The sequence below is a fragment of the Lampris incognitus genome, chromosome 19 (genome assembly GCF_029633865.1).
Source record: "Lampris incognitus isolate fLamInc1 chromosome 19, fLamInc1.hap2, whole genome shotgun sequence".
NCBI lineage: Eukaryota > Metazoa > Chordata > Actinopteri > Lampriformes > Lampridae > Lampris > Lampris incognitus.
Genome location: NC_079229.1, coordinates 6,816,748 through 6,828,493, shown reverse-complemented (window position 1 = coordinate 6,828,493; position 11,746 = coordinate 6,816,748). Strand labels below are relative to the sequence as shown.

Below are 11,746 nucleotides of genomic sequence, written 5' to 3'. Positions count from 1 at the left end.
GTAAATAAGCAGTAAATAAAAGGCTGCAGCCCACAAGGCCTCTGCGGCGCCAAGCCTGCGGTCAAACCGGCCGAATTCAGGATTCTGACCCTGAGAGCAGGATAAGCTGTTAAGACAATGGATGGATGTATGTTTAGGTAGATTTTCGTCTCTTGACGTCTGAAGGGGGGCGGCTCCCCGGCGCCCCGCACTGGCCAGCCGCGCGTGGTTTCTTTAATTAACACACCACGAGCAGGTTACTGTTGCTCGTTAGATCTTTAATGAATCTGGCAAATGAACGGAAATGGTGGAACGCGACGTCCGCTCCACAGGCTCATAACTTGTTGGGCGGGTCGGGGAGCACAAGGCTGCGGAGGCGCAGGCGGCAGATCTTCTTCACCTCCTCTATGGCCGACGCCCTCTCCTCCGCGCAGCCGTGCGCGAGGCGGCGTGACAGCTGGCGCAGAATGGCCTCCTTGTCGTTCATCCTGGCGCAAATGACAAACGGGAAGCCGAAGCGCTCCTTGTACTCCCCGTTGAGGCGGGCCATGTGCGAGAGCTCCGCCGCGTCCAGTCCGGCCCCGGCCTGCTCCTCCAGCGACTCGCGGGTCAAGGTGCCGTTGCGGAGGTCCCTGCCGGCGAGGTCAGGGTGACACCGCAGGATGCCCTCTTTCCCTGCGCAACGCATCAAACAAGACGTCATCCAAAGACAACGGGACATAATCATTGACTTATTTTGTTATCTAATTTACCCAGTCATAGTACACACGACACACACACACACACACACACACACACACAGTTTTTTTTTGTACGTACGTTACATCAAAATCCGATGGCCTTAACTTCATTGTAACGCAGCCAAGTTTTGGCGATTGCGTCACCAAGTCCGAGCGCGCGGGCGGAGCAAGATTCCAATCAATAATATCGTAAAATGTTTCGGACGAGCCAATCAAAGTCCCGAAGGATCAAAATCAAATTCTTTCCTGAGTTTTCTTGCTGCCTTATATCATTTTTGACCGACCTGACATTCTCCGCACTCCACTCACGTCGTCTTTCAATCGGTGTCCACGTTTTCCCCCAACGTTTCGCCAGACCTCTGCCAAGGGCTGTTGCACAAGCGCGTGCTAGACGTTGGGGTCCAGCTGCCTAAATATTTACGCTATTTCGACAACGTGTGGGATCAATGGCGAGAACCCAACCTTTTCGTAACCTTCTGCTCTGAGATGGGGTCAGACAAACTTACCATAGACGGATGTGAGGAATAAATGAAAGGGTCACTTTTTATACCTCTATTTAATCGGGTATTGCATCATTGGGGGTATATTAATACCCCCCCCAAAGGTCACTGCGGCCCTACTGGCGGAGTAAAATGTTTAGCTGGGTTGAAACAAATGTTTAGATCGCAGATTTCGACGGCCTGTGTTGACGGCTCGGTCTGCTGCACGTCTTCGCTGTAGATTACGGTAATCTACAGCGCCGCTCTGCGGTATCCGCCGCCTTCACGTTACCGTAATGTGCAGCGAGGAGGCGCACCCCAGCTTCCAACTCAAAATCAACAGCAAATGCCGTCGAAATGTATGATTATAACAGCCGTTTCACCCCGGCTAAACATTTTACCCCACCCGTAGGACTGCAGAGACCTTTGAGAATACGAGTGCACCATCAAAGAAACAATACCCGATTGAAAACAGGTAAAAGGGGACATTTTGATTTACTCCTCATGTCCGTCTATGGGAAGTTTGTGACCCCCATCGCAGGGTAATAAGACATTACCAAGAGATGGGTTTCTCACATGGGGTTAATCTGACACATTCTCCGAAAATAGCCTACGATGACCACAATTCAGCTGCCGTGAAGACGAGATGATCAGGGTGGGAAAGACATGAAAGCATATCCAAAATCTGACCTACCTTGTTCAGGAAGGGCCTCGATAAAATCAGTGACGGCAGCCTCCAAGGCAGCCAGGCTGGCGAAGGGACGCATGGACCACACGGCAGCAGTTATAACGGGACAGTTTTCCACCACATTGTCAAGGACGTGCACGAAATCCTCGTAGGACAGAGAATTAATCCTTGTAATGTCCATGATGTTTGCTGGAACACTGACGAATCGCTGCACGAGTCAAGGTACAAGGCAAGGTTAACCCGTGCCACTATTGGACCCCCGGAGGGGGGTGTGTGTGTCTGTGGTTAATATTTTCTTTAACTTTTTTTTCCCTCTTAAATGGGATTTTTCTTAATTTTTCTCTTTGCACAGTATGTTCCAATTACCAAAAAAAAAACTTCTGGAAAAGAAGCTGTAATTTCACAAAGACCAAAGATGCCATGTGTGTTTCTGTTATGCAAACTCTGACCTCTGGTGTCACAGAGTGAAAGACCAGCAGCAATGTACATGTCGACTTCTCAACAACCTCTGGACTCCACACAGCGATGTTGACAGTTTTTCCCTTCGGAAATGCAAAATGGCAAACCCGAAATGCTTTTATTGTAGGAACAAATTCAGAATTATATATATATATAAAATAGATTGCCACATTCAATTAAAACATTTTTTTTCAAATCAAGGAAAAAAAAATAGAATACAACATTTTGAAAAAGAATAAAAAACCATACATACTGTTGGAACCAGTTGGCTGCTGTGACAACCTCAGAAAACACAACATAAGAGCATTGCAATAACGCTCAACCGCCCATTAATACTGAAAGCTGCTGGCGATGTAGCAGCCTGTTAGCAGAGCACCATGTTGACACATCTAAAATAAGTTCAGCTATCATCAGCAAATAAAGAGTAAAAAATATAACAATACACCTTCTCGTTCTGTTGATGTAACGCTGATAGCCTATTGTTTAATCAAACGACTCCTGTAACTAAAACGTCATCTATCAGAACCCTTCATCTATTCTGAACCTAGCACAGGTTAGCTGCACCGATGAAGCTTTCTGTTACACAAGAACGCCGTAATATAATCTCAACATTTCTGAAATGTTAGTTTCTGCCATTTAAGTTCAACGAACTAGCTGTGTTGCAACGTGCCAAAATACCAGTGGCGTCAGCCCAAGAGTCTGCTTCAATCTCATGAGTCTAAATGCTACAGGTCCCACCCAAGCCAACCAAGGATCCCCCCCCCCCCCGAAGAACTGACGATGTGTCCATGAGTAAAATATACAACAAATGCATTAGAGCTCCTCTGCGAGCTGCAGTTTGATTACTATTACAAAGGAAATGTTTAATAGGCTGCATAATCAAAGTTAGGCTGAGGAGTTTGCCTCCTTTAGGAGCAAATACAGATGGGCATCGGGTACCAGGAAATATCAGCAAGTACGTTTACAGATGACTCCCAGAATCATCCGGGATCAAGTGTTTGCCATCAGCTGTCGAGGCGTCAGCGTCGGGAAGTGGCGATGGCATTTCCTCAGTAGCATAGGTCTGGCAGTATTCGTTGTGGGACTGTGTCGGATTCTCCTTCTCTTTGGTCAGTGCTGATATATCGGCATCGTCTTTTGCATTCTGGTAGATGGGGTCCATGGTGTTCCTATCCGGCACATTATGGTAGAGCTGAAATAGGTAGGATTTTGGGGTTATGTTACAATGAAGGATATGAGTCATCCTGCTAATATACTGCCTCAAGAAGACGTCCGTGTTCTGTCCGAAGGGATAGAGGTGACGCTTAACAAGATGCTTAAAATAAACCCTTCCTTAATCATCACGGCTAAATTCGGCCAAAAAAACGCATCCACGTACTGTTCGTCCGCGGTCAAAAGGTAGGACATTGCTTCGGGTGAGTCACTTTTCACCGAAGAGTCTTACCTCCGCCACTGTGCCTCTCAGCTGGACATCCATAAAAGTCTCCAACTTGGAGAACGGAGGCCGGTCACAAGGCTCCAGGGCCCAGCACTCACACATCATCCGGTAGCTGCAGAAGACAGAGAGGGGAGAGGAAGCGGCGTAACCTCTGTGCTGTACCTGAATAGATATGCATGTCTTTGGTAAAGCTATGGTGACCTGGTCTGCTATGGTACGTGTTACACATTTGCTGCTGGGTTATCTGTTTGTTTGTTTGTTTTAATTATCTAACTTCATAGTACTTATGGTGCAAAGAAATAAATAATTAAATAAATAAAACGACCCAAGTTTTGTTCAGTTGTGTTATCAAATGAACATGCAGTGTTCATGAGGACCAGTTCATTCACAGATGGCGGCGCAAACTCGCGTGTGCGGCGGCCTCACCCAGTGCCGACTACGCAACGTCTTTGTCCACGTCTACGTTTGTGTCTCTGTGTGAAGTTTTTTTTTATTTGTTCGTCGATTTTTTTCCCGTTCGATGGCTGGGAGACCTGGCGTTGGATCGGCCGAGAGAGTTTACGGCCCTTCCCGGAGCTGTACCCGAGAGGAAGCACCGAGGCGGTCTGGCGGCGGCCTCGCCTAGCATCGACCGTGCAAGTATTTTTGTCTGCGTCGTCGTGGGGGAGTGAGGGGGAGGCGTGTCGAAGGTGTCTGGCAGGGAGAGCTGGCGCTGGATCGCCTGTGGGAGCCTGGTCTGCTTCATCCGATGGGCCCAGGGACCGCGGCCCTGCCTGGAGCTGTGCCCGGGGCAGGAGACGCCGAGGGCGGTCTGACAGGAGGCGGGGCGGGCTAAGCTAACTGGGAAATTTTGGATGTCTGTTTTTTTGTGTTGCATTGCTGTGGGCTGGGGGAAATGAAGTTTCGTTTCTTTGTGTATGCAAGTACATCTAAGAAGTGACAATAAATTGTTCCTGATTCTCGATTCATTCTGGGGATATTATGGGATACTGTGGACATTTAGGACATTCCTTCTTTCATTCATTATCCACACCACTTATCCTACTCAGGGTCGCGGGGATGCTGGAGCCGATCCCAGCATTCATTGGGCAGCAGGCGGGGAGACACCCTGGACAGGCCGCCATTCCATCGCAGGGCCGACACACACACACACACACACACACCTAGGAACAATTTAGTACGGCCGATTCACCTGACCTACAGGTCTCTGGACTGTGGGAGGAAATCGGAGCCCCCGGAGGAAACCCACGCAGACACGGGGAGAACATGCAAACTCCACACAGAGGACGACCCGGGACGACTCCCGAGGTTGGACTACCCCGGGGCTCGAACCCGGGGCCGTCCGCATTTAGGACATACACCGGAGAAACAGACGGACTAGACAGAATAGATACGGACTGCAGACACTTACAGAGAATCGCTGGCATAATACGGACACTCCATCTTAAAGCCCCTCTCAATCATTGCGTAGAATTTGTTGTCCACTTTAACCCCAGGGTATGGAGTGACACCTAAGACAGACAGAGGGAGAGAAGCGGAAAGAGGATATCATTTTATGTACATTGGCATTGTGGTGCTGCAGTTGTCTGCACGACTGTCTTTCATGTGCGCTCTTAGTGGAGAACGCTCGGTTGGCTAACGGTCTTCGGGTTACCTAGCGAGAAGATCTCCCAGAGAAGGATGCCATAGGCCCAGACGTCACTCTTAATGGTGTACATTCCCTGGAAGATGCTCTCTGGCGCCATCCACTTCACCGGCAGACGCACCTGCAAGACAAAACACAGCCACACCACGCGCCCACTGGATGAGAAGTGCGAGACGATGCCCGGATATCATGAATAATGCACTTAGTGAGTCAGATGAAAAGAGTGAAAAGGTTTCGATCTCACGGGGACGTACGTTTCCTCTCACGACATAGTTGGAGTCATTGTCAATGTCCCGGGCCAGTCCAAAGTCGCCAATTTTCACCTGTCTACATTTAGACACCAACACGTTGCGAGCTGCCAGGTCCCGGTGGATACACTAGAAAAGACAGGACCAACGGACAGGATATTTACCCCAGTCACATTCCTGTTCATAAGGGCTGTAAGTCACTCCCTGCTTTAACGGTGTCGTCCCTTTGTTCACACGGTGATTCAACGATTGGTTATGTCTGAGCTTTTTGTGAAATGCAAAGACTGTGGCCATATGTAGTGGCTAAACGTGAGTGTGTGTGTGTGTGTTTATGTGCATTAAATGGCTGTAGAAGATTTTATTTTATTTTGATGTTTGAAACTATGACGAAAATAGCCTGGCGATTCAAGTTATCGTCCACGGACTCAGAAAGTTTCATGAGCTTGTTTTGCATTTTGTCTATTTTGCATTTGTTTTGCATGTTTTGAATGGTTTTGCTTTGCTTTGCATTGTTCTGTACTTGTTTTGTTTGCATTGTTCTGCAGGAACAATGAGAACGTACCCAAAGTCTTGATGGCAAAAAAAAAAACCAAAAACCTGCATCTAACTTCAAGAGAAACATACACAGGAAGAACCCACAAGGTGCAGTTTCGGAGGGGTGGGGCATGCAAAGATCCTTTCTGCTTTTTTTGGTTCAGGAAACGTGCAGTTGTGTATTGATGTATGGTAAGTGAAACGCGTGTCTCTGCACAGTTCTGGGTGGCTAAAACGACGCATGGAGCGAGAGTTGCCGCTGTGCGGCCCTCATTGCTTACGTTCTTGGAGGAGAGGAACTCCATGCCCTTGGCCACCTGGTAGGCGAAACCCAGCAGGTCGTCATAGGTCAGTGCTTGCGACTCCTTCACTTCTTCCTCTGCCTCCTCGTACATCCCTGGCCCTAGACAAAAACGGGGAAGAGTTGAGATCGACACGGCTCAGGAGGATCTGCCGCACCCCGCTGACCTAGTTACCTTCCGGAGTCAAACAGACTGGAGTACATGGCAGTTTGTTATGATCTGTTCGGCATGCTAGTTGTTCTGGGTTCAGTGTTCAACTCGGGAGAAATAGACTATTCTGACCTCTAGAGGGGTCCATAGAGCTAGAATTGAGGCTGAGAAGGGCATCGGTTTCGTGCCTCTTGGGGACGGAGGGATCAGTCTGTATGAAGTCGGCTGTCTGTCCTTGGAACTCGCTGCGAAAACAGAGATGGATGAGGCAGTAATACTGAAGCTACCTTTAGCGAGTCACAGAGAGCTGACTCAGTTCATCTGGGCACAACGTTTATTGAGAGAGAAATGTTTCATCACTCATCTAAGTGACCTCTAGAGTCTAAACTGACTGCAGGTATCCCCACCCTCATAAACAATACAGTGGGGCGTCCGGGTGGCGTGGCACTCTATTCCGTTGCCTACCAACACGGGGGATCGCCGGTTCGAATCCCCGTGTTACCTCCGGCTTCGTCGGGCGTCCCTACAGACACAATTGGCCGTGTCTGCGGGTGGGAAGCTGGATGTGGGTATGTGTCCTCGTCGCTGCACTAGCTCCTCCTCTGGTCGGTCATGGCGCCTGTTGGGGGGGGGGATAACGTGATCCTCCCACGCGCTACCTCCCCCTGGTGAAACTCCTCACTGTCAGGTGACGAGAAGCAGCTGGCGACTCCACATGTATCGGAGGAGGCATGTGGTAGTCTGCAGCCCTCCCCGGATCAGCAGAGGGGGTGGAGCAGTGACCGGGACGGCTCGGAAGAGTGGGGTAACTGGCCAAGTACAACTGGGGAGAAAAAGGGGGGAAAAATCCAAAAAGAAAAAAAAACTGAAGAGGTCACTTAGATGAGTGATGAGAGGTTTCTCTCTCTATAGACGTTGTGTCCAGATGAACTGAGTCAACTTGCTGTGATTTTCTAATCTGGATTACTGGGCACGCATAAAGACGTATCCCCCATATTGTCCTTCCTATCTATGCCGTCGCTTCCCTTTTTCCCACCTCGAGCTTGTCTTGTGCTGCACGTTATGGTAGAGACTGGTAAAGCGGTCCTTGTTGAAGGCATCCGTCAGAGACTTGTGGTAGCGCCCCCTGTTGGTCTTTAGGTAGTTCAGCAGGTCTCCATAACAACAGTACTGGAAGATCAGGTATGTGGGTCCTACAAAGCATCAGACAACCATTCTCGAGCTTTTTGCATGAGCATCGCTGGAATGCACGGTGTGCGACATCAAATGCATAGGGCAGCTCTGTGAGTATCAGAGGCCAATCACAGGAAATTATACTTAACTGACTCTCAAACACCTTCTTGTGATTGTGGGGGAGTTTTTTTTGTCTCAGCTTCTTGGGAATGATTGCTTTTACTGTTTGACTTGTTTGTTCAAAACGCATTTCGAGTTCAGTCAGTTTAATGTCTTTGTCAGCTCTCACTGGGAGTTACTACTGGTGGTTATTGCGGCTAGTTGGTTTGCAACCGAGCATGGTGACTATACCTGAGCTTGTGCATGCCCCTAGCAGGTTAACAATATTGGCATGGTGACCAATGTGGGTCAGCATCTTCAGCTCTGACATCAGCGCTTCCTTCTCCACCGAGTGGTGTTTCTCTGCAGGGGTCAGACACCAGGTTAGCATGAATTATCCAAGCGACCTGTGTATAATCTTACGGAAGAGAGAAAGGCCTTCATAACGCTAACCTTTAAGCATCTTGACAGCCACTTGATGCGAGACCCCAGGCTTGTTGATGCCGAAGGCTGTAGCCTGGACAACCATGCCGAAGGCCCCGGAGCCCAACTCCTTACCTATGGAGGACGCCCATTCAGCTTTGGTTTCAATAGATTTCCAATTGATGTACAGTTTTACCGAAAACTGACTGTCTGTTGTACAAACACGAGTGAGGAGTAGGTTCCATTGGTCTGTGTGCTGTTAACCAAAGATAATGATTCCTACCCAATTCAAGATTCTCCCTGGGGAATTCCCATTTCCGGTCATACTCGAGGTCCTTGAAGTTTATATAGATGTAATCATTGTCACTGGGCCCCACCATCTGGATCATTTGGAGCTGGCTCTGATACTTGGGTTTCTGTTGAGAAAACGAGAGCTTAGCGCGACGTGTGCGTCCGCGCATGCGTGTGCGTGTAGTATGTGCGTGTGTGTGTTTGAGTGCGTTTGTTGCCTACCTTCTTTTTGACAAAGTACATGAGCACCAGGCAGACTACCATCAAAGCCACGAATAAGAACAAACTGCCTGCTTTCAGTGCAGTAGAGTTGTCATCTTGGGTACCTGGATTATGCAATAAAGAAGAACACCCTTCTTACAGCTGACATCAAAGGGACAACACAATTTCCTAATTTCTTTTCGTGAAGTAGAGTACAATAGGAATTACCCTTTACAAAGGAGAGCATTGCAGGTTTGCAATGCTGCAGATCGCTGCACCAGGAGCCTAAAGAAGTTTGGATGCAAAACCTTACATAGTCGTCAGACACTGCTAACGCGCCTATAGATCTGGGAATCGTCCTGTTACAGGACGAATTAGAGTCCTCTTGGGCGGTGCCTGGGATCTCTCTCCAGTGAGGGGAGTCTTTCTGACAGCTACAAAGAGACATGGTGCGGACTTGAAGAGATTTTCAACCCAGTTTGCTTGTGCGTGAGCATATCAATGAGGCAAAGCCTGCCGACCTGAGCGGCGCTAACTTACTCGTTGAGCTGAGAGCAGGACATCCAGGTGAAGTTTACTTGTCTGGATACGACGGCCTCGCATTTGACAGTGTCGTTAGTCTTGTCACACTGGCATCTGATGTCTGGTGTATCTAAAACAAATGAGGTCAACAGTTAGTAGCACCACGTAAACAAGGCTAGGTTAAAACCTAGCATATGACTGGACCGTGCATGGTCAATGTTCGAAACTGTGGCCAATTTGATACTGGGATAGTCAGTGGTAGAGCCTATATGTGAATTCCTGGATATTAAATGTTCCATCTGCAATTTTCTGTAGTGGTCCCAGTAATATTTGTTGTTTAGCTGTACTGAAGTAGCATGACATGACATGGTTAAGCCACAGTTGCGTTAAAAAAATGGATATAAATGCAGTTGCAAGAACAATACTTTACACTCATATCTTGGGACGTTTGATTTGAAAGAGAACTATATGTAATTGCAAGTATACTTATTCTAATTATGCGTTAACGCCCCCCTCTTTCGTCTGTTTCTGTCTGCAGAAGTTGTTTCCATCTTACCTGCCACACATATAGTCTTTGTTTCTCTTCGCCCTCCTGCCTCCAAGTGTAACTTATATTCGCCTCTTTTTTGCAGGCCACACAGTTCCAGAGTCCTGAGGAGAAAACCATCTCAGGGCCATACATTTCACATAGAGCCTACCACAGCTAGATTTGTCTGAACAGTCATTCCCTTCTGATTATACACTTCATATCAGGGTATGTGTAAATATTCAGATCACAACACTGGTGAATGGCCATTCAAAAGCCCAGAGAGCCACTCAAAATAAATGGGAGTCCCCAGCACTTTACATTTTCTCACTTTACAGGTGCTTTCATCCAAAGCGGCTTAAACAGTCAGCAATTACCAGGTAAATTCACGGTTTGACCTACAGACATCTTAGTGCAATAAACAGTAATCATATTACAGCCAACAGCACATGTCAGGTGTAATTAGTGCAAGTGCACAATAGGTAGATCAGCTATAATGATGCAGACAGCCGAGGATTTCAGATTAGCTGGACCATAACACACATCAGCATCACATCATGCTTAGAGAACATCTGTGGATTAAGGCAGATTTGGAAAGGGAACATTTCAAGGCCTTGCTCAATAAAAACAAGCAACTCTGCAGCCCCGATGGAGGACAGGAGTTGATTCAACTATTTTGGGGCCAGCAGAGAGAAAAGTGGGATTCGATCGTCACCTTCCAGGGGTCGAATGAAGACGGTGAGCAGAAGTGTACATGTGAAACTAAGTCTGCAGGGGAGTCGGTGCACTCCTCTGAGCTGCCTCAAAAGTCAACAGCAAGGTTTTGGACTCTATGCAGGCAGCAACAGAGGAGGGGTTAGTGCAGCGACCAGGACACATACCCACACCCGGCTTCCCACCCGCAGACACGGCCAATTGCGTCTGTAGGGACGCCCGACCAAGCTGGAGGTAACACGGGGATTCGAGCTGGCGATCCCCCGTGTTGGTGGACAACGGAATAGACCGCTACGCTACCCGGATGCCCCTATCTACAGTTTTACATGCATAATGATAGACAGAATTGAAAAGGACGGTTGTCACCATATAATTATTTGGGATTGGATCTTTAAGATTGGGCCCTCAGATAGATGTGAGCTGCTATGACCTCACAGATCCCCTCACCGATCTCCTCTCCCCCTTCCATACCCCAACCAACCCTCTCGGTCCCTCAGATCCACCTCAGCCTCCCTTCTCTCTACCCCCAGGTCCAACCTCCACGGCTTTGGTGACCGAGCCTTCTCCAGAGCAGCTCCCAGGCTCTGGATCTCACCCCCCCCAAATCATTAGAGACTCAGAATCCCTCCCACTCTTCCAGTCCCGTCTCACGACACCTTTTCTCCATTGCCTTCTTGTGCCCCCCACCCCGTCCGCTCAGCAACCCCTGGTCTGGGGCAGGCTGGGGACTGAGCGCTCGACCTGCCTCCTCCCTCAACGCCCTCCCCAACTCCCTCCCCAAGCGCATCGGACACTGCTGCGGGCTGCCCACATTCAGGTCATTGGTCGGGACTCACCTCTTCAGTCTTCATCTGTGATTTTTCACCCCATTTATTGTAAAGCCACTTTGAGTATAAGAAAAGCGCTATATAAGATTGATTTATTATTATTATCATTATTATTATTATTATTATGAAAGTCTCCTCTAGTTCACTACCTGTTCATCCACAACCGCGTGGGCCGTGAGCAGTTGAGCTTGTTCTGATCTGGGTCCTCCCAGTCACAGCGCTGGAGGGACGGGTGAGAGGAGACCGTGGCTTTCAGGCAGAAGCCTGATTCCTCGAGGCCTGATAGGGTTTTGCTCTCCTCCATATCA

The 11,746-nt window shown here is 48.5% G+C and overlaps 2 protein-coding genes across 2 annotated transcripts; both read right to left on the bottom strand.

Annotated features, from left to right (window-relative positions):
- Positions 1–251: 251 nt before the first annotated feature.
- LOC130130083 (2-oxo-4-hydroxy-4-carboxy-5-ureidoimidazoline decarboxylase-like) lies at positions 252–2,257 on the bottom strand. Its single transcript, XM_056299815.1, has 2 exons — positions 1,893–2,257; positions 252–654 (listed from the first exon to the last, which is right to left on the bottom strand). Exons 1-2 carry the CDS (start codon positions 2,065–2,067, stop codon positions 314–316), a joined length of 516 nt encoding a protein of 171 aa, XP_056155790.1. The 5' UTR covers positions 2,068–2,257; the 3' UTR covers positions 252–313.
- A 209-nt stretch (positions 2,258–2,466) lies between these two features.
- Positions 2,467–11,746, bottom strand: LOC130129940 (receptor-type tyrosine-protein kinase FLT3-like). The gene is made up of 16 exons (XM_056299637.1): positions 11,651–11,746; positions 11,588–11,617; positions 9,390–9,501; positions 9,078–9,283; positions 8,871–8,974; positions 8,641–8,773; positions 8,388–8,492; positions 8,187–8,297; positions 7,699–7,855; positions 6,795–6,907; positions 6,492–6,613; positions 5,683–5,805; positions 5,438–5,549; positions 5,195–5,294; positions 3,790–3,895; positions 2,467–3,537 (listed from the first exon to the last, which is right to left on the bottom strand). The coding sequence occupies exons 3-16, from the start codon at positions 9,410–9,412 to the stop codon at positions 3,307–3,309; spliced, it is 1,746 nt and encodes a 581-aa protein (XP_056155612.1). The 5' UTR covers positions 9,413–9,501; positions 11,588–11,617; positions 11,651–11,746; the 3' UTR covers positions 2,467–3,306.